General features: G+C 37.8%; 1 protein-coding gene and 1 non-coding gene across 4 annotated transcripts in view; one reads left to right on the forward strand and one right to left on the reverse strand.

Annotated features, from left to right (window-relative positions):
• Positions 1 to 27,940, forward strand: part of SLC25A40 (solute carrier family 25 member 40) — a 58,436-nt gene that overhangs the window by 13,209 nt on the left and 17,287 nt on the right. The window contains exons 1-4 of one of the 3 annotated variants that reach the window (XM_028490117.2): positions 9,770 to 9,835; positions 13,294 to 13,414; positions 14,587 to 14,646; positions 16,427 to 16,533. In XM_028490117.2, the coding sequence (XP_028345918.1) occupies positions 13,318 to 13,414; positions 14,587 to 14,646; positions 16,427 to 16,533 (264 nt within the window). In that variant the 5' untranslated portion in view covers positions 9,770 to 9,835; positions 13,294 to 13,317. Of the gene's footprint in view, positions 1 to 9,769; positions 9,836 to 13,293; positions 13,415 to 14,586; positions 14,647 to 16,426; positions 16,534 to 27,940 lie in introns of those variants that run through there. The other 2 variants (XM_028490118.2, XM_028490119.2) reach the window with 2 other exon arrangements.
• TRNAE-CUC (transfer RNA glutamic acid (anticodon CUC)) lies at positions 23,958 to 24,030 on the reverse strand. The gene has a single exon. It is a non-coding gene; the product is annotated as a tRNA-Glu (tRNA).

Raw genomic sequence — 27,940 nt, forward strand, 5'->3', positions numbered from 1 at the left:
GTCCCCTGCATCGGCAGGCGGACTCTCAACCACTGCGCCACCAGGGAAGCCTGCTTCTGTTTTTATGTTTTGTTTTTTTTTGGCCGCAAGGCATGTGGGATCTTAGATCCCTGACCAGGGATCGAACCCACAGCCCCTGCATTGGAAGGTGAAGTCTTAACCACTGGACCACCAGGGAAGTCCCTGTGCCATATTCTAGATTCCACATGTAAGTGATACATGATATTAGTCTTTCTCTTTCTGACGTACTTCACTTAATACGATCATCTCTGGTTGCATCCATGTTGCTGCAAATGGCGTTATTTCGTTCTCTTTTTATGGCTGAGTAGCATTCTATTGTATATATGTACCACATCTTCTTTATGCATTCATCTGTTGATGGACATTTAGGTTGTTTGCATGTTTTGGCTATTGTGAATAGTGCTGCTATGAACATAGGGGGTGCATGTACCTTTTTGAATTATAAATACTTTTAAATTGGTTAAATTTTATATATTTTTTTTACAGATGTCTTGAGAATATGTTGTGAGACTTATTGCCAGAGTACATGAAATTCTTCCATGCTCCTGTACATGCTGTTTATTTTAAATTTAATTTTCTATGTGTTACAGGTATATAGAAATGTATTTAACTTAGCATATTGATCTTTATAGCTAGCAACATTGCTAACTTATTAGTTTTAATAATTCAATGATAGACTTAAATTTTCTGTGTTCACAATTATGTCATCTGCAAATATTGATTTTTTTTTCTCTTTCTAAACTTTATATATACTTTTTGCTTGACCTAGATGGCTAGAAAAACTTTAATAAAATATTAAATAGGTATAGTGGTAATGTATTTTTTTATCATGTGCTTGATGTCAAAAGGAGACCTTCAACACTTAATTATTTTTTTTAATATTCATTTATTTATTTTTTTGGCTGCATTGAGTCTTAGTTGTGGCATGCGGGATCTTCGCTGCAGCATGTGGGATCTTTCATTGCGGCGCATGGGGTCTTCGTTGCAGCGTGCGGGCTTCTCCCTAGTTGTGGTGCCTGGGCTCCAGAGGGCGTGGACTCAGTAGTTGCGGAGCGCAGGCTCTCTGGTTGTGGTGCACAGGCTCCAGAGCACACAGGCTTAGTTGCCTCGTGGTATGTGGGATCTTACTTCCCTGACTGGGGATCAAACCCACGTCCCCTGCATTGGAAGGTGGATTCTTAACCACTGGACCACCAGGGAAGTCCCCTCAACACTTCATTATTATGTGTAAGAATGCTTTTTGATTTCTACTTTGACCCATGAGATATTTAGTGGTGTGCTATTCAGCTTTCCAGTATTTAGGGATTTCTGGATACCTTTCTGTTTTTGTTTTCTAGTTTAATTCCGTTGTTGTCACAGAACATACTTTATATGATTTAAAATCTGTTAAATTCATTGAGACTTTTCTCGTGGCCCAGATTGAAGCCTATCGTGGTAAATTGGTTTTGTGTGTGTCTCTTTCTCCCAGTAGCAAGAGTAGTTTCGTACTTGAGGGTGTTTTAAAGAATGAATGTTAGATAGCCTGTCCAAAATTCCCTATGGAAGTAGCTACTACCAAATGGAGTGTTATTTATGCGTTTAAACTTTTCAGTGATTTGTGGAATCAAATACTTGTGGCTATGAGAAACCCATGTATAAGGTGAATAATATTGTATCTCTTATGTTACAGTGGTTAGTTTACATTGTAGTGACTCAAATGACCAAAAATTATAAAACTCAATGAGGATTTCTCTTCTTCTTTGGTTTAGTATGTGTTATTATATTTTTGTGGTAAGGTTGGTGATTGTTTATGTACAAAATAATCATAACCTTTTCATCACCAAAAAATGCATGAATTTTTCTGAGTATCTGTTTAACAAATAATAAAATTATGCATATTTTGAAAATGAAATTCACAGATACAATTATAATTCACAGTTATAGTCTGTCAAATATTTAAGGATCAAATAATCCCAACCATACAGACTCTTCTAAAAGAAAATATTCTCCACCTAATTTTATGAGATTAGCATAGCCTTGATACCAAAACCCAATAAGTGTGGTATAAGAAACACCAGAAAGTTAGAAATATTTTGAACAGAATAAAAATGACAACACAATATATCCAGATTTGTGAGATGCAATATAAACAGTGCTTGAAAGGGAATTTTTAGCCCTACAAAGCCTATCTTAAAAAGAAGGAAGATATTAAATCAATAATGTCCACAAACCCACGGTAAAAAGTAAAGAAATAAAGATGATGTGAGAAAGCAGTGGTATAGAAAACAAAAACAATGGAGGAAATGAGATCAAAATTTGGTTTTCTGAGGTCAATAAAATTTATAACTGTCTTGCCAGATTGATCAGGAAAGAAAGAGGAGATGCAAATTAACTAATATAAAGAAAGAGAGGCAACATAACTACAGAGCCTATAGCCATTAAATGGACAATAAAGCAATATTATGAAAAACCTTATGCTCATATGTTTAACAACTTAAATGGACAAGTTCCTTGAAATACACAAACTGCCAACACTTACACAAGAAGAAAGAAATAACCCAAATATCCTTATATCTCCTAAAGAAAACCCCTGGCTCAATTCTGTCAAATGTTAATAAAAATAAGACAAAAACAATACAAGAAAAGAAAATTATGCACCAGTGGACTTCCCTGGTGCCGCGGTGGTTAAGAATCCACCTGCCAATGCAGGGGACATGGGTTTGAGCCCTGGTCCAGGAGGATCCCACATGCTGCAGAGCCACTAAGCACGTGTGCCACAACTGCTGAGCCTGCGCTCTATAGCTTGCGAGCCACAACTACTGAGCCTGCGTGCCACAACTACTGAAGCCCGTGCACCTACAGCCCGTGCTCCGCAACAAGAGAAACAACCACAATGAGAAGCCCCTGCACCACAACGAAGAGTAGCCCCTGCTCGCCGCAACTAGAGAAAGCCCGCACGCAGCAACAAAGACCCAAAACAGCCCAAAATAAAAATAAATTAATTAATAAAATTATGCACCAGTATCCCTCATGAACATAATACTAAAATTCTTAGCAAAAATTTAACAAGTCAAAACTAATGCTATACAAAAAGGATAAAACATAATCAAGTGGTGTTTATCCTAGGAATGCAAAGAAGTTTAAACATTAAAAAGTCAAGCAATGTAAACTGCCATATAATCAGCTTAAAAGGAAAAGCCATACAATCATCCCAATAGATGCTATATTACCTATCTGTTGCTGTGTAACAAATTACTCCAAAATATAGTGCTTTAAAGCAACAATTATTTACTATCTCACAGTTTCTGTGTGTCAGGAATCTGGATGTGGCTCAACTGGGTAAAACTTGGTCTTTCACAGGGGTGCAGTGAAGATGCTAGCTGAGGTTATATTCATCTCAAGGCTCAACTAGGGAGGGATTTGCTTCCAGTCTCACAAATGTGGTTGTTAGCAAGATTCAGTTTCCTATGACTTGTTGGACTGGAGGGGCCCTAGTTCCATGCTGGCTGTTGGCCAGAGGCTGCCCTTGGTGCCCAAGTGGGCCTCTCCGTCAGGCAGTTCACACCATAACAGCTTCTATCAGAGCAAGCTAGAGAGAGAGCAGAGTCAACTAGGATGAATGTCACAGTCGTTTATAACATAATCTTAAAAGTAACATTTTATCTCTCTGTCCTGTTCTTTAGAAGTGGCACAAGGAACAAAGGGAAAAAACTGGGTAAAGAAGATATTACAAATAACCCTGTGAAAAGATGTAAAACATCATTATTCCTTGGGAAAATGCAAAGTACTACCACATTGAGATATTACTACTCAGCTATTCAAATGGGTACAATTTTTAAAAATCACCATACCAAGTTAAGGATGTGGAGTAACCAGAACTTACTGGTGAGAATATGAAATGATACAACTGCTTTGGAAAATACTTTGGCAATTTCTTAAGAACTTAAACATGCATTTGCCATTTGATCCAGCCATTTTATTTCTACTTATTTGCTCAAGACTTAGATGTGGATATTCATAGCTCCTTTATTTGTACTAGCCCCCAACTTGAAACAACCCAAATTTCCATCAACCGGTGAATGGATAAAGAAATTGTAGTATATCCATACAGTGGCATACTACTTAGTAGTAGAAAGGAACTAAGTATCAAGGAGAGAAAGTATAATAAATTAGGATTGGAAAGAAAATTCATTAATGTGATGAAGAGTATTTGTTTAAAAATGAATAGATAAATAAAAAGTCTAGAGCAAACATCATCCTAATGGGGAATCTTAGAAGAATTCTTTTTAAATTCAGGAATGGAACAATGATACTCATTTTCACCACTCTTTCTCAAATACTCTATTGGAGATCCTAGTCTGTGCAGTAAGAAAATTAAAATGGTAGCAAAATGATTGGGAAAGGCAGAAATCAATGTCATTGTTTGCAAACAGTATAAACTTACAATATATGCTTTTGCAGACAACATGAAAAACTCAAGAGTCTATAAGTCAATAATTAGAGATAATAGAGGATTTCTTTTAGCAAGGTTGGCTGGATACATGTCGAATATACAAAATTAGTTACATGTGCTAACAACAAGGAGAACATGTAATTAAAAGGAAGACACTGTTAGTATTAGAGATTATCAAGTATCTAGAGTTAGATTTGCCACAAATATGCAGTATCACTATAGGACAAATTAATTTTTTCAGAACAACATTAAGGAAGACCTGAATAAATGAAGGAGTAGACTGTTCGTGGATATAATTCTCTCCAGTTTTATCTGTAGATTCAATTCAATTCAAATCAAAATCCCAAAGAGGTTTTTCAAGGAAAATGGTAAGATGATTTTTAAACTTACATGAAGGACCATAGGGCCAAGAATAATCATGACACTTCTGAAGAAGAACAGGGAGGGTAGACTTGCCCTACCAAATATGAGGACTTATTAGGACACAATAATTATACAGTGTGTTATGGTTTAAGGATGGATAAGTTGACCAATAGAATAGAGAGACTAGAAACAGTTCCACACAGGAATGGAACTTAGTTATGACCAAGTAGTATGTCAGTTGAAAGGAGAAAGGAGGGATTATTTAATACTTGGAGCTGGATAAAGTAGTTATCTATTTTAACATGGAAAAAGATGAAATTAGATCACTATTTCACATGCTATTAAAATACTTTTCTGCATGGATTAAGGACTTAATTTTTTTTTTTTTTTTTTTTTTTTTTTTTGGTGGTATGCGGGCCTTCCTCTCTTGTGGCCTCTCCCGTTGCAGAGCACAGGCTCCGGACGCGCAGGCTCAGCGGCCATGGCTCACGGGCCCAGCCGCTCCGCGGCATGTGGGATCCTCCCAGACCGGGACGCGAACCCGGTTCCCCTGCATTGGCAGGCGGACGCGCAACCACTGCGCCACCAGGGAAGCCCAGGACTTAATATTTGTCAATAGCAAAAGTTTAAAACTTTTAGGGAGAAAATATAGGTGAATATCTTTTGGACTTTTGGGTAGGGCAAGATTGTTTAAAGAAAACACAAAAGAAGTGCTATCCATAAAGGAAAAGGCCGGGACTTCCCTGGTGGCGCAGTGGTTAAGAATCTGCCTGCCAGTGCAGGGGACACGGGTTCAAGCCATAGTCCAGGAAGATCCCACATGCCATGGAGCAGCTAAGCCCATGCACCACAACTACTGAGCCTGCACTTCAGAGCCCGCGTGCCACAACTACTGAAGCCCGTGCGCTTGGATCCCGTGCTCCACAACAAGAGAAGCCACCACAGTGAGAAGCCCGTGCACCGCAGTGAAGAGCAGCCCCTGCTCGCCACAACTAGAGAAGGCCTGTGCACAGCAGCGAAGACCCAACACAGCCAATAAATAAACAAACAAATAAATATATAAATAAATTTATTTTCAAAAAAATAAAGGAAAAGGCCAATAAATTTGGCTACATTAAGAATTTTGAGGGCTTCCCTGGTGGCGCAGTGGTTGCGCGTCCGCCTGCCAATGCAGGGGAACCGGGTTCGCGCCCCGGTCTGGGAGGATCCCACATGCCACGGAGCGGCTGGGCCCGTGAGCCATGGCCGCTGAGCCTGCGCTTCCGGAGCCTGTGCTCCGCAATGGGAGAGGCCACAGCAGAGGGAGGCCTGCATACCACAAAAACATAAAAATAAAAAAAAAAAAAAGAATTTTGACCCTTATACCATATACAAAATCAACTCAAAATGGATTAAAGACTTAAATATAAGACCCGCAGTTTTAAAAAATCCTAGAAGAAAAGAGGGGAATAGCTCATAGCATTTATCTTGGCAGTGATTTATTGGATGTGACACCAAAAGCACAGCAATAAAAACAAAAGACAGGTGGGACTGTATCAAACTGAAAAGCTTCTGTACACCAAAGGAAATAAATAATAGAGTGCAAAGACAGTCTATGGGATGGGAGAAAAATATATACAAACAATATATCAAATAAGGGATTAGTATCCTAAATATATAAGGAGCACCTACAACACAACAACAAAGAAACAAATAATCTGATTTTAAAATGGATAAAAGACCTTAATAGACATTTCCCCAAAGAAGATGTACAAATGGCCAACAAGAATATGAAAAGACACTGAGCATTACTAATCATCAAGCAAATGCAATCAAAATCAAAGGGTTATCACTTCACTTGTTATGATAGCCATTATTAAAAAACAAAACAAAATAACAAGTGCTAGTGAGGAGGTAGAGAAATCAGAACGTTGTGCATTGTTGGTAAGAATGTAAAATGGTGTACTATGGAAAACAGTGTGGAGATTCCTCAAAAAATTTAAAATAGAACAACTATATGATCTAGCAATCCCTCTTTTGGATACTTATCCAAAAGAATTGAAATCAGGATCTCAAAGAGATATTTGTATTCCCATGTTCATTGTAGCAATATGCATAATTCAAGAAATGGAAACAATGTAAATGTTCATCAGTGGATGAATGGATAATGAAAAGGTGGTAACATACATACAATAGAGTATTATATACTTCTTATAAAAGAAGGAAATCCTGTCATATGCTACAACATGGATGAACTTTGAGGGCATTATGCTGGACGAAATAAGCCAGTCACAGAAGGAGCAATACTGCATGATTCTAATCATAAGAGGTATCTAAAGTAGTCAAACTCTTAGCAGAAGAACATAGAGTGGTGGTTGCCAGCGGCTGAAAAGAAGGGGGAAATAAGGAGTTGCTATTTAATGGGTATAGAGTCTCAGTCATGCAAAATGAAAAAGTTCTAGAGATCTTCTGTAAAACAATGTGCATATAGTTAACAGTGCTGTACTGTACACTTAAAGTTTTGTTAAGAAGGTAGACTTCATGTTGTGTTTTTTTTTTAACCACAAAAAATAATTACGAACTTTATCAAAAGATACTTTAAAGAAAGTGGAAAGGTAAATCATAGACTCTGAGAAGAGACAGTTCACACAGCCTGCAAATAATTTGTACTAAGAATAAAAAATTCCTCAAACCAATAAAAAGAAGTAAATGCCCCAGGAGAAAAATGGGCAAAAGATATGAATGGACATAGTACAGAAGAGGCAATACATACTGGTAATAATATGAAGAGATGTTCAGCATCGTTAATGATCAGGGAACATAAAACTATAATAAGATAGCATTTAACACACATTTGATGGAAAAAATTTAAAGTTCTGATGATACTAAGTATATATTGATTTACTGTTTTCTGACTTGGATATTGCTCTAATCCTTTTACTAAAGCATCTCCATTCATCGCTTGATTGAGTAGATTTTGTCGTCAGGTAGCTTTCTTCCCCCAACAGGGGCTCATTGATTATTCATGTTAAGAATGTTTGCCATTTATATTTGAAGTCCACTTGGCCAGGTATAGCAAATCATTAATATTAACTTAAGTAGAGTACAGAATGCAGAAAAAGTATAGAAAAGAGGAATTTTGTATAGCTGTATAGGAATTTTGTATAGTTGAGCAAGGAAGCTATTCTTGTAGAACATTTGTTTATGGCTCACAAAGTTAAAGGAGATATTAATGTTAAAGTCATCTTTCTCACTAGTCCGTGTGCTCCCTTAAAAAGGGATGGTACCTGCCACATAGAAGAGTGGATACAAAGAAAAAAGATAAGTAGGTTGATTGGACTGGAGGGAATTTATTTATTTAATATTTATTTATTTTTTGGCTGCATCGGGTCCTAGTTGTGGTATGCAGGATCTTTCATTGTGGCGTGCAGGCTTCTCTCTAGTTGTGGTGCGTGGGCTCTGTAGCTGCAGTGCGCGGGCTCAGTAGCTGTGGTATCTTAGTCCCCCAGCCAGGGATCGAGCTAGTGTCCTCTGCATTGCAAGATGGATTCTTAACCACTGGACCACCAGGGAAGTCCCCCTGGACTGGAGGGAATTTAAAGCACTGGAGAATACATTTTGAGTTCTAGACATTCCACTAAGATTATATATATATATAACTTGCCACTTTTTCTTCAAATTCTACTGAATCTTTGGGTATGTTATCCATTTGACCCATCATATTTTGAAAAGGAGACGAATTTTTCAGATCTCATAAGTAGATTCATGTTATGATCTTCAGAGATTGTTGATATGACATTTTTCTGAAATATATATATGTTAAGAAATAAAAGTTCAATAACCTTAATTTTTGGTTCTAAAAAGTTACATCTAATTTTTGGATTTTTCCCCTTACATCCTAAATAATTGCTAGAAATACGTCAATTTTTCTGGCCTTAATTTAAGGTGAGAATATTCAGGTTGCCAACTTTGCTAGGATGGTGCCAAAATAAAGCACTGTAGGTCTTTTTACCTTTCTGGAGGAGGCATATACCTGAATTGTAGCATATGTGTGTTATTTTTCCACTTAAAAGACCTGTGTTCAAATAAATGTTAGAAGTAGGTGCTTAGATTTGAAGGTTCTACATACATTTCAGGAATTAAAAAAAAAATTATTGTGCGAATTTTCCCATATACAGAAAAATTAAGAAGAGTGAAATACTTAACACCTAGATTTAACAGATCATTAACATTATAATATATTTTTTCTGAACTATTATAAATTACAGCTATCATAACATTTCAGCCCTTAATACGTCAGTATGAACCTCTTTAAAAAAAGATACTTTCTACGTAACCGTAATAACATCTCACTAACAACATCAACAGTAATTTAAAAATATTATCTGATATCCAGCCCATGTTCAGATTTCTTTAGTTACTTTCAGACTGGCTTTTTAAAGTTTGTTTTTTCAAACCAGGATGCATTTGGTTGGATTCCTTTATTCTAGAACGGTTATACCTCCCCTGCCACCTTTTTTCCCACCCTACTTTCACCTGTTGAAGAAACTAAGACAGTAGTGCTGTCTTAGTTAGACCAGAGTATTACACCTTCTCCTATATTTTGTGGCAAGCTTTACCATGTTAACTTTAGTCTCTGAATTTCCTGTAAGTGTCACAAAATCTGGTTGTTCAACTTCTGTTGATACTAAGATGGGTCCGTATGTTCAGATTTAGAATTGTTTTTAAAGCAGAGTATATTTACTGGGAAAATATGAAGATATTTTTGTGAAAATACTTTCATAACTCTAATGATAACATTTGTGGCGTGCTCTTCATAATCCTCAAAGCACTTAATAGAAATGTTTAAAAAATAATAGTTAATAAATATTTGTTGATTTGTGTTTTAGAGTTTTTATATACTCCTTTCCTTTAGGCTTGTTATCCCTTTCCTGTGTGAAAAGATAAGACAGTTACTTTCTTTTTTCACTACAGATTTTCAGCTACTGATGTTACAAACAAAATATTGGAACACAGAGTTGAGGAAAAGACTTAAACCAGGTAGGTAAATAATAAAAGTCTAAAGAAACAATACAGGGCTTCCTTGTTGGCACAGTGGTTAAGAGTCCGCCTGCCAATTCAGGGGACGCGGGTTCGAGCCCTGGTCCGGGAAGATCCCACATGCCACGGAGCAACTAAGCCCATGCGCCACAACTACTGAGCCTGCCCTCTAGAGCCCGCGAGCCACAGCTACTGAGCCCGTGTGCCACAACTACTGAAGCCCGCGTGCCTAGGGTCCATGCTCCATAACAGAGAAGTCACTGCAGTGAGAAGCCTGTGCACTGCAACTAAGAGTAGCCCCCCGCTCGCCCCAACCAGAGAAAGCCCGTGCACAGCAACAAAGACCCAACGCAGCCAAAAATAAAATAAAATAAAGAAATTTTTTAAAAATAAAAATTAAAAAAAAAAAGCAATACAACTACCATTCATTTTTATAAAGGTCATTATTGGGATAATTGACAAAATTGGAAAATGAACTGTAGAATACTAGCAACGTTGTTTCCTCAATTTGATAATTGTACCTTGCTTATATAGGAATATTCTGAGGTATTTAGGATGACAGGGGTGTGATGTATGGCAATCTACTTCCAAATGGTTTAGAAAAAATAAATGCTATGTAATATGAGAGGGCATTTGGTGAATTTATGGGCTAATAGGAACTCACTTATTGCCAATGTGGAAGTATAAGTTGGTCCAATCTTTCTGGAAAGCATTTTGGCAATATGTCTCAAGTTTTTTTTTTTTTTTTGCGGTACGCGGGCCTCTCACCGTTGTGGCCTCTCCCGTTGCGGAGCACAGGCTCCGGACGCGCAGGTAGGCGGCCATGGCTCACGGGCCCAGCCGCTCCGCGGCATGTGGGATCCTCCCAGACCAGGGCGCGAACCCGGTTCCCCTGCATCGGCAGGCGGACGCGCAACCACTGCGCCACCAGGGAAGCCCTCTCAAGTTTTTAGCTTAGCCCAGCAATCTTACTTTTTTTTCTATAGTAATTGTAGGAACACTACAATAAGATGTATGTATAAGGATATTTATATGAGAGTTTATGAAATTAATGAATTAATGATAAATCGGCAGTAGCCTAAATAAGAATATGAGGATGACTAAATAAATATAATTAAAAACCATGTAAGCATAAAAAATGATAATGTAAATCTATTTATTGGCATGTTTGTTATATATATATTTTAATATAAATTTATTTATGTTTTTTGGCTGCATTGGGTCTTCGTTGCTGTGCACGGGCTTTCTCTGGTTGCAGCGAGCGGGAGCTACTCTTCATTGTGGTGCGCGGGCTTCTCATGGCGGTGGCTTCTCTTGTTGCAGAGCACGGGCTCTAGGCGCACAGGCTTCAGTAGTTGTGGCACGCAGGCTCTAGAGCGCAGGCTCAGTAGTTGTGGCACACGGGCTTAGTTGCTCCGCGGCATGCAGGATCTTCCCGGACCAGGGCTCGAACCTGTATGCCCTGCATTGGCAGGCAGATTCTTAACCACTGCACCACCAGGGAAGCCCTGTAATATATTTTTAAGTGTCAAAGCTGGCTACTAAACAATATGAGTAGTATTAGTCTATTTTGTCTTTCAAAAAAGGTGCATGTACACAGATACAGGAATACATATACACAGATAATACGAATGTTTGTATGTAATTGATTAGTTAGATGTAATCTTCATGTGTGTATACATGTATTATACATATACGTATATGTGTTTTTATGCACATAGACATTTGGAAAGATGATACTCTATGTTGCCAGTGGTTACTTTTTCATTTGTTTTATTTTATTTTTTTGGCTGCACGGTGCGACTTGCGGGATCTTAGTTCCTGGACCAGGGATCGAACCTGGGCCCTCAGCAGTGGAAGCACGGAGTCTGAACCACTGGCCTTCTAGGGAATTGCCTTTTCTTTTTTTAAATATGTTTTATTTTTTTGGCCATGAGTGGTTATTTTTTATTTTTTAAATTAATTAATTTTGGCTGCGTTGGGTCTTCGTTGCTGCTCGTGGGCTTTCACTAGTTGCAGTGAGCGGGGGCTACTCTTCATTGCAGTGCGTGAGCTTCTCATTGCAGTGGCTTCTCTTGTTGCAGAGCACGGGCTCTAGGCACACGGGCTTCAGTAGTTGTGGCACGCGGGCTGTAGAGCGCAGGCTCAGTAGTTATGGCGCACAGGCTTAGTTGCTCCGTGGCATGTGGGATCTTCCCGGACCAGGGCTTGCACCGGTGTCCCCTCCATTGGCAGGTGGATTCTTAACCACTGTGCCACTAGGGAAGCCCCGGGTGGTTATTTTTTAAAAATAAGTTTATAAGTGATTTTTATATTCTTTTGTGTTAACTGAGTTTTTGTTGTTGTTGTTGTTTTTTTGGCGGTACGCGGGCCTCTCACCGTTGTGGCCTCTTCCGTTGCGGAGCACAGGCTCCGGACGCACAGGCTCAGCGGCCATGGCTCACGGGCCCAGCCGCTCCGCGGCATGTGAGATCTTCCCGGACCGGGGCACGAACCTGCGTCCCCTACATCGGCAGGCGGACTCTCAACCACTGCGCCACCAGGGAAGCCCTAACTGAGTTTTTCAAAAGAGTATATGTTGCTTTTCTCATTAAAGTTTTCTAAGATAATGCTTCTTACGAAGGTTATGTTTTTGATTTTATTTTGTACCTTTGCAGCAGTGTTTGATATGCAATAAAAATAGTGCTATATTTGCTGATAATTCTGTACTAGATTCGAGTACCTGAGTAGTTCTTTTGAGGCTAAATTCAGATTTTGAGCCTTGTTGGTCAGCTGCTTTCATTCTTTTACATGGCCAGAGTCCATTTTCTTAATGCTCTATTAATTGTCTTTCACATGTGATGCTGCTCACATAGCTTAGCTGAAGTACATTACCATTTTTGGAAAATAGAGAACATGTTCTATTAATGATGATTGTTTAGTGCCTTGGGGTATAGAACTTACATGTTTACTTCTGATAGTGGTCAACAACGTGCTTTTTTTAAAAAAAATTAATTAATTTAGTTAGTTAGTTTTGGCTGCATTGGGTCTTCGTTGCTGCGCGCGGGCTTTCTCTAGTTGTGGTGAGCTGGAGCTACTCTTCGTTGTGGTGCGCGGGCTTCTCATTGCGGTGGCTTCTCTTGTTGCAGAGCACGGGCTCTAGGCGTGCAGGCTTCAGTAGTTGTGGCACATGGGGTCATTAGTTGTGGCTCACGGGCTCTAGAGCACAGGCTTAGTAGTTGTGGCACACAGGCTTAGTTGCTCCGCGGCATTTGGGATCTTCCTGGACCAGGGCTCGAACCCGTGCCCCCTGCATTGGCAGGCAGATTCTTAACCACTGCACCACCAGGGAAGTCCAACAACATGTGCTTTGATAGTAATACTAGTTATTGTTTTTATAGTTTATTTAACTTTTAGCTGTTGATTTTAAGGGCATTTTCTATTACACTTTTATTTTACATCTTGTTTTTCTTTAACAGATTTTTCTTCTATTAGTTAAAAATATGGATCCTGAAGCAGAGGGACCACCAATTATCAAAGTGACTCCTCTTCAACAAATGCTTGCCTCTTGTACTGGAGCTATACTGACATCACTGATGGGTAAAATAATATGTAGATTATGTAACTGAATGAATCATTGATTCCATTTGAGTTTTACTATCTGTGAAATAATGATAATATTATCATTCATGCTTCATCATGATAACATGAAAAGAACCCTGGACAGAGAATCAAGAGACTAGAATTTTAGTCCTTGCTTTGCCATTCTTAGGGTGAAATTTTTTAATTTTTTTTTGCGGTACACGGGCCTCTCACTGTTGTGGCCTCTCCCGTTGCGGAGCACAGGCTCCGGACACGCAGGCTCAGCGGCCATGGCTCATGGGCCCAGCTGCTCCGCGGCATGTGGGATCTTCCCGGACCGGGGCACGAACCCGCGTCCCCTGCATCGGCAGGCGGACTCTCAACCACTGCGCCACCAGGGAAGCCCTTTCTGTCTTTTTTAATGAATTTCTTGTAGACACAGCCAAAGGACATAGTTAGGTGACAGTTTAGCATTTTAATGACTTTAACTTGGCTAGTTTATTTAAATAAGATAGCAGATGATTAGAAAAAATGTAAGCAAATTGCTTTAGAATGTAGTGTCTTTAGGTCAGAATGCTAGGGTTGTGAAGGCTTTAGAGATCTTCTAATGTGACTTCCTCATTCTCAGACGAGGAAATACAGCCTGCAAATTAAAACCATTCTCCTTTGCTGCACTGTTCCCAAATGGAGTTACACAATGTGGTAGTAAGGATGATTTATGACTAGCTTACTCAAATTTGCATTATCTATAGTTTTTGTTTGATATAGGTGAATTTAACAGAATAGGAAGACTTACATTGTTTGATTACTGATTACTTGTAATATAGAGTTATTCTCAAATATTTAAATGGACTTTTGGAACTTTCATTCTTTACCTTAGATAACATATTTCCTTATAAATAGTAGTATTTTAGTTTTAATGCTAATGGAATTATAGTTGTAGAAATATTATAAATGAGAGTTGAGTACTTGTGAGAGAAGTAATTACATTTTCTCATTGGTACTCTTTAAACAAAATTCAAGGGCAAAAAATTAGAATGTTAACACTCAAAACCACTTTAAGATAAATAATCTTACCCATTATGTAGTCATGAGGAAAGGTATCATTCGGTATATTTTGTGTTCTTTGGACAAATGTCTATACAATTTATAGGTATCACTTGTTAACTGAGATTTTTGTGTCTTCATAGTGACACCCTTTGATGTTGTTAAAATTCGACTCCAAGCCCAGAACAACCCATTCCCCAAAGGTATGTGTTGTGCTTATCCTGAAAACATTATGTTAGATTTTTAAATGTTGCTGTATTCATTTTTGTTCGAATAATATTCTCTTGTTAGTTTTTAAAAATTGATGCCTTTATCCTCATGCAGAAACATTTTCTCATTTCTTAGTTGTACATGATGAGGTCTAGGCAGAAAACAAATACAGTTGACCCTTGAACAATGAGGGGGTTAACACTGCCCACTGTCCATGTAGTTGTCTGCCTGTAATTTATAGTTGGCCCTCAGTGTCCACAGTTCCTCTGTTTTTGCAGTTCCTCATCCTTGGATTCAACCAACTACAGATTGTGTAGTACTGTACTATTTACTATTGAAAAAAATCTGCATAAGTAGACCTTCACAGTTCAAACTTGTGTTGTTCAAGGGTCAACTGCCTGTGTGTATGTGTATATATAAAACATATAACACTTTCATGAACCTACTAATTAAAGCAGAGGACAATTTTATATTTGAGTATATGCCTCACAAGTAAGAACAGAATTAAACTTGTAAGGCATCTTAGAATCTAGCTTCCTACTTTAGTCCAAGAGCTGTGCTCATCCTACAGTATTCATCCAACAGTCATCTAATTGTTGCTTGAATAGTGATAGGAAAGTCATTATTTTACCCGGCAGCTTGGTTAATGGCTGGACATTATAGCTTATGTGGACTTTGAGAAGAGTAGTTATATGTTTTTATTAGATGGGCAAAAATAGCAATTCCTTGATCAATATTTTGTAGTTTTATAAAGATAATGCTGTTTCAAACATGTTTAAATAGCAGAAAACAGACTGTGAGAAAGCTAGCTTTCTCACAGACATAAATGCCACTCTGTTGAATGCATAACAGTGAGACAGTGAACATCAGGCATTGTTTCAGGTGGATGAAAGGACAGATGGATTGTAGGAAGAGACTGAAAAGTAAAGTAGTTTCCTGTACATTAAAGTTAGACTAATGTATTATGAAATTGACAGAATTATATATGGTCGAATAGAGAAGACAGTTTTGGCAGCAAGAATGAATCCAATAATGGGAAGGATCGTTATTAGAGAAAGTTGTAGTCAGTTAAGAGGGAGCTGACAAATGTCTAGACTGAGCAGTATAAATACAGAGAAAAGGACAAAGCACAGCATTATTTACATTGGTTGAGAAAAACATTTTTTCATAGTCTATTTTTTCAATTGATGTATAACATTGTATTAGTTTTAGGTGTACACTGTAATGATTTCATGTATGTATATAATGAAAAATGATTACCACAATAAATTTAGTCAACTTTCATAACCTCACATAGTTAATAAATTTTTTTCCATGTAATGAGATCTTTTAAGATCTACTCTCTTAGCAACTTTCAGATATACATTAGATTTCATAATATATTTTTGTCTGAATTGCCCTTACATACCACAGGGTTTCTTCTGGTCAAATAGAGAAGATGTACACCCATGCTGTCTTTTCAAAACAGGTTTTCTCCTCTGTCTTCTCTCTCCACTCCCTCAGATAACCGAAAAGAATTTATTTCCATGTGCATTTGCTGACTGCAGTCCTGAAAACATAACCCACTAATTTACTCAATTGCTTTTCACCACTGTGAGTTTAGAGCCCAGTGCTATGTCATTAAACAAATCAAATTGTTTGTTTCATCCTAAAAGGTGAAGACAAAGTTTTATGTCTTTGTGTAGCCTGCTCATCGTACTTTCATTTTGTTCATATGTAAAAATAATACAGTTTTGTGAAATAATCATTGACTATTAGAATCTTCTTTGTTAGGAAAATGTTTTTTATATAGTAATGGACTTATGGATCATCTATGTGTCTGTGAAGAGGAAGGCAACAAAGCATGGTATAAGAAGCCAGGACGTTTCCAGGGAACATTGGTAAAGAGATTATATTATTTATAATCACAGTATGTTTTCTATTCTAATATTTACTCTTATATATGAAATATTTAACGATTACAGGAGAGTAAAATGTCCATCAGGTAGTTAGCACACTTATCCATAGTTAAAAAGTAGACATTGAAGCAGGAAAGGGAAAGTAGTTTTTTTGCTTTTAATTCTTTGCTAACTTTATTTTCATCTGTTTATGCTTAGGGAGTAGGTTTTTTTAAACTTTTTTATTTTGAGATACTTGTAGATTGTATACAATTTTAAGAAAAATATACAGACAGACCCTATGTACCCTTTTTCCAGTTTTCCCCAGTGGTAACATGTGACAAGATGAGTACAGCAGACCACAGGATATTGACATTGATACAGTGAAGATACAGACAATTCCATCACTGCAAGGATCCTTCCTATTTCCCTTTTATAGCTACATCCACTTCTTAACTCCTGGCAATCACTAATCTGTTTTCTATTTATATAATTTTGTCACTTTAAGAATGTTACATAAATGAAATAACATAGAACATTTTGGGTTTGGCACTTTTCTCTTAATTATCTGAAGATTCATTCAAGTTGTTTAATGTATCAGTAGTTTGTTCCTTTTTATTACTCACAAGTATTACATGGTATGGATGTACCACAGTTTGTTTTCTGAGTGGTTTCCAGTTTTTGGCTCTGAATAAAACTGCTACATACATCGATTCACAGGTTTTTGTGTGAAAGTAAGTGTAAGAAGAAACTGCTCACGGTTTTTCTCTCTGAACACTCTACTTAGAACACTTCTGAACCGATATGTGGGCTTTTTTCCCCCTGCCAAGCAACTCTCCAGGGGACACAAACTGGGTATTCTACAATTTAACTGAGTTCTGACACCATCTACCTGGAGTTCGTGTCAGGTCCCACAGGACTGCTCCGACTTCAGATGCCACTCGCAAGTCCAGGTTGTCACCTATGTTTCTGACTGATTGGCTGTAAATCAGAGGTTCCCAAGGTGTCCTTCTTGGGTTCAGTAATTTGCTAGAACAGCTCACAAAACAGTTTACTTACTAGATTACTAGTTTATTATGAAAGGATACAACTCAGGAACAGCCAGATAGAAGAGATGCATAGGGCAAGACGTGGGGCAAGGGGTGTGGAGCTTTCATGTCCTCTCCAGGTGTGTCACTCTCCTAGCACCTCCCTGTGTTCACCAACCTGGAAGCTTCCAAATGCCATTCTTTAGAGATTTTTATGGAGGCTTCATTACATAGACACGATTGATCAAATCACTGGCCCTTGGTGACTGACTAAACCTCCAGTTCCGCTTCCCTTCCCAGAACCCCTGAGGTTGGGGACTGGGGTAGGGTGGGGAGGGTGGGACTAAAAGTTTCAGCCTTCTAATCAAGTGGTTGGTTCCTCCTGGCAACCAGCCCCTATCCTTTGGTTCTCTAGGGCCTTTCCAAAAATCACCTCATTAACATAAACTTAGGTGTGGTTGAAAGAGGCTTGTTGTGAATAACAAAAGACTACTTTCACCTCTTATCCTCTGGAGCCATTTCAGGACTGAGAACAAAAGACCAAAAATTATCAACAAAAGGTACTTCCTTTGCTCTGTATTAATTAGGAAATTAAAAGAGTTTTGGAGCTATGTGCCAGGAACCATGGATTAAGGCCAAAATATATATTTCTTATGATTAATCATAATATCACTGTTAGTCTTCATTTCTCTGGGGTAAATGTCCATGAGTGCAGTTGTTGGGTCATATAGTAGTTGCATGTTTAGGGTTTAAGAAACTGCCAACCTGTTTACGAGACTGGTAGGACCATTTTACATTCCCAGTGGCAATGTATGACTGATCTAATTTCTCCACAACCTCACTGGCATTTGGTGTTGTCACTATTTTTATTTTAGCAATTATGATAGGTGTGTAGTAATATCTCATTGTGGTTTTAATTTACATTTCCCTAGTGGTTAGTGATGTTGAAAACCTATTCATATGTTTATTAGCCATCAGTATATCCTCTTCAGTGAAATGGCTCTTCATGTCTTTTGCCCATTTTCTAATTTAACTGTTTGTATTTTTACTGTTAAGTTTTAAATGCTCCTTATACTATCTAGATACGAGTCCTTTGTTGAATGTGTGATTACTAAACATTCTTTCCCACTCTAACTTCCCTTCTTATACCCTTAAACAGGGTCTTTCATGGAGTAAAAGATATTAATTTTGATGAAGTCCAATTTGTCAGTTTTTTCTTTAGATCATGCTTTTGGTGTCAAATCTAAGAACTCTTTATTTACCCTAAGATCTGAAGATTTTTCTCCTGTTTTTAACATCCTTGATCCATTTTGAGTCATTCTTATATAATGTATGGGTTTTCATTCTTATATAATGTATGGGTTTGAGGTTGAAGTTTGATCCTTTTTGTTTGTTGTAGCATGTGGTTGTCCAGTTGCGTTTGTTGAAAAGGCTATCTTTCCTCCGTTAAGATGCTTTTGCACATTGTCAGAAATCACTTGGGCATATCGTGTGGATCTATTTCTAGGTTGTTTATTCTGTAACATTTGTCTGTTACCTACATCAATACCACACGGTCTTAGTGTAGCTATAGAATAAGTCCTGAAATCAGGTAGACTGATTCCTCCCACTTTATTCTTATTTTTCTTTTTGGAAGTTGTTTTAGCTATTTCCAGTTTCTTTGTCTTTCCATATAAATTTTAGAATAATCTTGTATATACCTACAAAAAATCTTGATGAGATTTTTATAGGAATTGTGTTAAACCTGTATGTCTTATTTGGAGAGAAATGACATCTTTACTGTGCTGAGTGCTCCAGTCTTTTTTTTTTCTAGATATAATTGACTTACAGCACTGCGTAAGTCTAAGGTGTACAGCATAATGATTTGACTTACATACATCATGAAATGATTTCCAGAATAATTACTATCCATCATCTCACAGATACAAAATTAAAGAAATAAAAAAAAAACATTATTTATGATGAGAACTCTTAGGATTTACTCTCTTAACTTCGGTGTATAACATACAGCTGTGTTCATTATCTTTATTATGTTGTACATCATTTATTAGTACTTATTTATCTTATAACTGGAAGTTTGTACATTTTGGCCTTCATCCTATTCTCCCTTCCCCCCGCCCCCCAACTCTGGTAACCACAAATCTCATCTCTTTTTTATGAGTTTGTTTTTGAAGTATAATTAACCTACAATACTATGTTCCTGTTACACAACATAGTGATTTGATATATTTCTATGCATATCAAAGTGATTACCATGATAATTCAAGTTACTATACATCACCATGTAAAAATATTACAGTTATTGACTGTATTCCTCACAAGATACATTTCATCCCCTTGAATCCTTTACTTTGTAACTGGAAGTTTATACCTCTTAATCTCCCTTACCTATTTCTTTCTTCTCTCTCCTCCCCCTCCCCTCTGGCAACCACCTGTTTGTTCTCTTTATCTATAACTCTGTTTCTGTTTTATGTTTGTTCATTTGTTTTGTTTTTTTTAGATTCCACATATAAGGGAAACGATACAGTATTTGTCTTTCTCTAACTTATTTCAATTAGCATAATACCCTATAGGTCCATCCATGTTGTCACACATGGCAATATTTCATTCTTTTCGATGGCTGAGTAATAGTCCATTATCTATCTATCTATCTATCGACCTATCAATAGATATCTGTATCTCACATTTTCTTTATCCATTCATCTATTTACGTTGCTTTCACATCTTGGTTATTGTAAATAATGCTTCAGTGAACATAGGGTGCATATACCTTTTTGAATTAGTATTTTTGTTTTCTTTGTATATATACCCACGAGTGGAATTGCTGGGTCATATGGTACTTCTAGTTAAAGTTTTTTGACGAAGCTTCTTACTGTTTTCCATTGTGGCTGCACCAATTTACATTCCCACCAACAATGCATAAGAGTTCCCTTTTCTCCACATCCTTGTCAACACTTGTTATTTGTTGTCTTTTGGATAATAGCCATTTTTACAGGTGTGAGGTGATATCTCATCATGGTTTTGATTGGCATTTCCCTGATGATTAGTGATGGTGAGCATCTTTTCATGTGCCTGTTGGCCATCTGTATGTCTTCTTTGGAAAAATGTCTGTTTAGATTCTCTGCCAATTTTTTAATCAGGTTTTTTTTGGTTTTTTTGATGTTCAGTTCTATAAGTTCTTTGTATATTTTGGGTATTCACCACCTGTTGGATATATCATTTGCAAATATTTTCTCGTGTTCAGTGGGTAGCCTTTTCGTTTTGTTGATAGTTTTCTTCACTGTGCAAAATCTTTTTAGTTTGATGTAGTCCCATTTGTTTATTTTTCCTTTTGTTTCCCTCACCTGAGGAGACATATCCAAAAAAATATTGCAAAGACCAATGTCAAAGAGCATACTGCCTATGTTTTCTTCTTCTTTTTAAAAAATTATTTATTTTATTTATTTTGGCTGCACCAGGTCTTAGTTGTGGTACGTGGGATCTTCGTTGCGGCATGTGGGATCTTTAGTTGTGGCATGTGGACTCTTAGTTGTGGCATGTGGGCTTCTTAGTTGTGGCATGCAGACTTCTTAGTTGTGGCATGGGAACTCTTAGTTGTGGCATGCATTTGGGATCTAGTTCCCTGACCAGGGATTGAACCCAGGCCCCATGCATTGGGAGCACAGAGTCTTAGCCACTGCACCACCAGGGAAGTCCCCTGCCTGTTTTTTTCTATTAAGTTTTGTGCCTTCAGGTCTTAAGTTTAAGTCTTTAGTCCATTTTGAATTTTTTTTAAAATTAATTAATTTATTTATTTTTAGCTGTGTTGAGTCTTCATTGCTGCATGTGGGCTTTCATGGGCTTCTCATTTCTCATTGAGGTGGCTTCTCTTATTGTGGAGCACGGGCTGTAGGCGTACGGGTTTCAGTAGTTGTGGCAAGCGGGCTTAGTAGTTGTGGGTTGCAGGCTCTAGAGCACAGGCTCAGTAGTTGTGGTGCACAGGCTTTGTTGCTCCATGGCATGTGGGATCTTCCTGGAGCAGGGATTGAACCCGTGTCCCATGCATTGGCAGGCAGATTCTTAACCACTGTATCACCAGGGAAGTCCCTGAATTTATTTTTGTGCATGGTGAGAGAGAGTAGTCCAGTTTGATTCTTTTGCAGGTAGCTGTCCAGTTTTCCCAACACTGTTTATTGAAGAGGCTGTCTTTTCCTCATTGTATATTCTTGCCTCCTTTATTATAGATTAATTGCCCATATAAGTGTGGGTTCATTCCTGGGCTTTCTATTCGGTTCCACTGATCTATGTGTCTGTTTTTGTGCCAGTACCATATTGTTTTGATTGCTGTAGCTTTATAATATGTTTGGAATCAGGGACAATGATACCTCCAGCTTTGTTGTTCTTTCTCAAGATTGTTTTGATGATTCAGGGTCTTTTATGTTTCCATACACATTTTAGAATTATTTGTTCTAGTTCTGTGAAAAATGCCATTGGTATTTTGATAGGTATTGCATTGAATCTGTAGATGGCCTTCGGTACTATGATCATTTTAACAATATTAATTTTTAAAAAAATTTATTTTATTTATTTTTTATTTTGGGCTGCATTGGGTCTTCATTGCTGTGCATGGGCTTTTTCTCTAGTTGCGGTGAGCGGGGGCTATTCTTCATTGCACTGTGCAGGCTTCTCATTGCAGTGGCTTCTCTTTGTTGTGAAGCATGGACTCTAGGTGCGCAGGCTTCAGTAGTTGTAGCACTCAGGCTCAGTAGTTGTGGCTCGTGGGCTCTAGAGTGCAGGCTCAGTAGTTGTGGCGAATGGGCTTAGTTGCTCCACGGCATGTGGGATCTTCCTGGTCCAGGGATCGAACCTGTGTCCCCTGCATTGGCAGGTGGATTCTTAACCACTGCGCCACCAGGGAAATCTCAACACTATTAATTCTTCCAATCCAAGAACATCTGTTTGTGTCATCTTCAATTTCTTATAATTTTCTGAGTTCAGTATTTTACCTCCTTAGATTTATTCCTAGGTATTTTATCCTTTTTGATGTGATTGTGAATGGGATTATTTCCTTAATTTCCCTTTCTGATAGCTTGTTGTTAGTGTATAGAAATGCAACAGCTTTCTGTGTATTAATTTAGTATCTTGCAATTTTACCAAATTCATTGAAGAGCTCTAGTATTTTTCTGCTAGCATCTTTAGGATTTACTATGTATAGTATCATGTCATCTGCAAACAGTGACAGTTTTACTTCTTCCTTTCCAATTTGGATTCCTTTTATTTTTTTCTTCTCTAACTGCTGTGGCTAGGACTTCCAAAACTATGTTGAATAAACTTTAGTGAATAAAAGTGGTGAGAGTGGGCATCCTTGTCTTGTTCCTGTTATTAGAGGAAGTGGTTTCAGCTTTTAACTGTTGAATATGTTGCTAGCTGTGGGCTTGTTGTATATGGCTTTTCTTATGTTGAGGTATGTTCCCTCTATAACCATATACCCACTTTGTTGAGAGTTTTTATCATGAATGAATGTTGAATTTTTTCAGAAGCTTTTTCTGCATCTGTAGAGATGATCATATGGATTTTATTCTTCAGTTTGTTAATGGGGTGTATCATTGATTAATTTATGGATATTGAACCATCCTTGCATCCCTGGGATAAATCCCACTTGATCCTGGTGTATGATCCCTTTTGATCATTGTTTATCATATTGTTGAATTCGGTTTGCTTATAGTTTATTGAGGATTTTTGCATCTAAGTCATCAGTGATATTGGCCTGTCATTTTCTTTTTTGGTGTGATATCTTTGTCTGGTTTTGGTATCAGGGCAATGCTGGTCTCATAGAATGAGTTCAGAAGTGTTCCATCCTCTGCAATTTTTTGGAATAGTTTTGGAAGGATAGGTGTTAACTCTTCTCTAAGTGTTTGGTAGAATTTACCTGTGAAGCCATCTGGTCCTGGACTTTCGTTTGTTGGGAGTTTTAAAATTACTGATTCAGTTTCATTACTGGCATTTCATCTGTTTGTATTTTCTATTTCTTCCTGGTTCACTGTTTGGAGAGTGCACATTTAGGAATTTTTCCATTTTTTTCTTGGTCATCCATTTTACTGGCATATAGTTGTTCATAGTAATCTATTATGATCCTTTGTATTTCTGTGGTGCCAGTTGTAAGATCCCATTTTGACTTATAGGTTTTTGTGTATATATTCCTTTGCTGAGGCTTTCTAATTTTTCATTAGTTTCAGACATGTTTGTAAGTGATCATTCAGTGATTCATATGTTGACTGTTTTAAAATCTTTGTCAGATAATTCTAATTTCTGTCAGTCATCAGTGTTGATATATATTTATTGTCTCTTTTCATTCAGTCTGACATCTTCCTGCTTATTTGTTGATTTATTTGCCACGCTGTGCGGCTTGCGGGATCTTAGTTCCCCGACCGGGGATCGAACCCGGGCCCCTGGCAGTGAGAGCACCAAGTCCTAACCACTGGACCACCAGGAAATTCCCTCTTCCTGCTTCTTAAAATGACAAGTGATTTTTTCTTTTTTACTGAAACCAGGAAATTTTGAGTATTATGTTATGCAACTCTGAATCTCACTTAAACATTCTATTTTAACTGGCCTTTTTGACACTGTTAACTCAGAGGAAGAGGGGTGCCACCCTGTTATGTCTGGGGAGAACTGGAAGTCCAGGTTTCTCACTCAGCCTCCGCTGACACATAGGGTGTCGGGGAGGGCTCTTTGCTGTTTGACAGTATGGTCTGAATGTTTGTGTCCCCCCGCCCCCAAATTCATATGCTGAAATCCTTATGCCTGATGCAGTTGTTTTAGGAGGTGGAGCCTTTGGGAGTTGATTAGGCCATGAGGGCAGAGACTCATGAGATTAATGCCCTTAGTAAAGAGACCCCAGAGAGCTCCCTTGCCCCTTCTGCCTTGTGAGGACACGGTGAGAAGTCTGAGATCCAGAAGAGGACCCTCATTTGACCTTGCCAGCACCCTGATCTTGGACTTGCAGCCTTGAGAACTGTGAGAAACAAATTTATGTTGTTCATAAGCTATCCAGTCTGTGCTGTTTTGTTAAGCAGCCTTAACAGACTAAGACAGTGGGCGTGGCATTTCTGACTCCCCTTGTGATTTCCACTGCCACTGGTGGAGGGGTAGTCTCATTACTGTCAAGTGATGGCCAAAGTCCTGGCTCTCCACTATTCCTTCTCTGTTACCACTGTAAGAACCTTTAGCATATTCATCATTGTTATTTAAAAATCCCCAGTCTGATCCTTCCAGAATCTCTGCCATATCTGAATCTGGTTCTGATGTTTGGTTTGTTTCTTCAGACTATATTTTTTGCCTTTTAGCATGCTTTGTAATTCTTTTCGTTGAAAGCTGGACATGATGTATTTGGTTAAAAGACTGAGGTAGATAGACCTTTAATGTGAGCTTTAAGTTTATCTGGCTAGACATTAGGCTATGTTTACTTCTTGTTATAGCTGTGTTGTCAGAGACTAAAATTTCCTCTACTGTCCTAGTTTTTGTCTTGCCTGTTGTCTTCGGGTTTTCCTGAAGACTCCTCAGATAGTAAAATAGTTTCCCTTGAGTGTAAGATTTTTTTTTAAGGAGAATAGAGATTTGGGGCATATTTCAAAAATGGTTACTTTTCCCCTTACCCTTCTGGAAACAGGAGGGGATTTTTCTGTGATCCTAACGGTGAGAATATGGTAGGGCTCATGGAACTGAAACTCATGAAAGCATAAGGACCCTCCTACACTAGCCCCCTCAGAGTTTTTGATTCTCGAGTTAGTCTGCACTGAGCAATCTGTCAATTATAGTTTAAAGTTTTCCTATTGGTCCTGCTTCTAACTTTGGGCTTCTACTCTAGTAAGCTGTGAGTGAGTCTCTGTATCTGTCTGTCCATCTCTCCAGTGTTCAAGGCAGCAGTTTGACCTGTGACCTCAATTCTCTGATCAGTCTAAGAGGAGTTGTTGATTTTTCATTTTGTTCCGGTTTTTTCTTGTTGTGAGGATGGAAGTGACGACTTCCAAGCTCTTTACATATAGAATGAGAAATCAGAATTCTTCTTTGGATTTATTTTGGTCATTGTCTTCTGCTTTCTTGGGTGGAAACATGGATTATTGATTTTAAGCCTTTCTTTTCTCAGCTCAGCATTTAAAGCCGTAAATTTCCTTCAAAGCACTAAATTAGATGTGTTCCACAAATTTTGATGTTGTGTTTCCGTTATCAATCAGTTGAAATATTTTCTGATTTCCTTTGTAATTTTTTTTGCCATGGATTATTTAGAAGTCCAATATTCAGTTTCCCAATAATTGGATTTTTTTCTAGATATCTTATTGTTCCTGATTTCTAATTTAATTCCAATGTGGTCAAAGGAACATACTCTGTAAGTTTTCAGATTTTTGAAATTTATTGAGTCTTGTGTAATGGACCTACGTATGATCTGTCTTGGTGACTATTTTTAGTGCACTTTAAAACCTGTATTCTGCAGTTGTTGGGTATAGTGTTCTATAAACCATTAGGTCAGTGTGGCTGATGCTTCATTTAGATCTTCTCAATTCTTACAGATTTTTAAAATTATTCTATCATTCTCTGATAGAGGATATAATAAACTTTAGTTATGATAGAGGATTTGTCTGTTTTCTTTTTTAGTTCTGTCAGGTTTGCTTCATGGGTTTTGAACCTCTCATTAGGAACATTCACTTGATATGTTTTCTGATACATTTTTATTACAATGAAATCTCTTTATCACCGGTAATGTTCATTATCTTGAAGTCTTTTATCTGTATGTAATATAGCCACCTTTCAGCTTTCTCATATTAGTGTTTATATGGCCTCTTTTTCCATTCTTTTACTCCAAGACAGTGATATAGTTGTGCCTTGTTTTCTTACCCTAGAGACTCCTCAGATAGGATCTGAGACTTTTGCAGTTCTTTTAGCTGTGATCGTCTGTTGTTTTACATGAGCCCTGTTGAAATATTGGCTTTTAACTGGGAAATTTAGTCCTTTAATATAATTTTTCATGTGGTTGGGTGTTAATCTACTATCTCTGTATGGTTTTTTTTTTCCCTTACTGCTCCCTTTTCCCCTCATTTCTTGCCTTTTTTTGGATTATTTGAATTTTAATAATATTACATTGATTTCTCTTTTCCCATTTCTAGGGAGACAGTTCTTCAAAAGTGTTTCACATTTCTTCATATCTTGTGAGGATGGCATTGGCTGCCCTTTGTTCCTGACCATCTTTTCAAGGATGTTTGTAGAGTGAATAACCTTGGAAGATTCAGTGCTTCCCTCTAGAGCAAGGGGATGGCATCCTTACTTCCTATTATAAAGGATTTGGATTCCCTAAGGTCAGATTTCCTTTCCTGTAATGCAGTCCCACTGTGTGTTTGGGTGTCATCTAGCCTTCTTCACATTGCCCTGTGGAAACTGGGGCTCAGGAAACAGGCATCAAAATGCTGATGCTCTGGCTGCTGCTACTGCCACAAGTAATAAACTTTATGTCTCAACCCAGAGAGTTTTGTCTTTACCATCTCTCATGATACCGTGGCAGGCTGACTTGCTAACTAGCAAGTAGAGTGAAATCTCAGACCCCTTACAGTCTTGACATCCTTTACTCCCTCCTCTTCCTTTGTGCTATTGCTTCATGGATAGTCCATCTTGTTACCTTACAAATTCCACAATTCACAATTAGAAGTTTTGATTTAAAAAGTCTTATGTCTTTTAAATAGTTAAAAAGAGAAAAGAGAAATACATATTTTACATGTAACCACTTATTTACCATTTCTTTTGTACTTCCTGCCTTTCTGAAAATTGTAGTTACAGTGTGCCATCATGATCCTTTATCCTGAAGAACTTTTTACAGCATTTCTTTAGTGAAGGTATTTTGGCAGTGCAGTCTCTTAAGTTTTTGTTCTTACAGAAATGTCTTTATAAAGCATTTTTGAAGTGTGTTTGGCAGCATATGGAATTCTGGCTTAGTTTTTTTTCCAGCACCTTAAATATGTCCTTACATTGTTTTTTGGCCTTTCATGTGTCTGATGAGACGTTAGTCTTCATTTATCATCCTTTCCCTATATGTATTTTGTCATTTTTCTTTTGTTTGTTTGTTTTGGTTTGGTTTTTTAAATATTTTTTTCTTATTGTATTCTGAATTCACAGCATTTTTAAAAAATTTATTTTTAATTTTATTTATTTTTGGGTGTGTTAGGTCTTTGTTGCTGCGTGCAGGCTTTCTCTAGTTGCGGCGAGCGGGGGCTACTCTTTGTGGCGGTGCGCGGGCTTCTCATTGTGGTGGCTTCTCATTGCGGAGCACGTGCTCTAGGTGCATGGGCTTCAATAGTTATGGCACGCGGGCTCAGTAGTTGGGGCACACGGGCTTAGTTACTCCGTGGCATGTGGGA

The sequence above is a fragment of the Physeter macrocephalus genome, chromosome 5, assembly GCF_002837175.3.
Source record: "Physeter macrocephalus isolate SW-GA chromosome 5, ASM283717v5, whole genome shotgun sequence".
In the NCBI taxonomy this organism is placed as follows: domain Eukaryota; kingdom Metazoa; phylum Chordata; class Mammalia; order Artiodactyla; family Physeteridae; genus Physeter; species Physeter macrocephalus.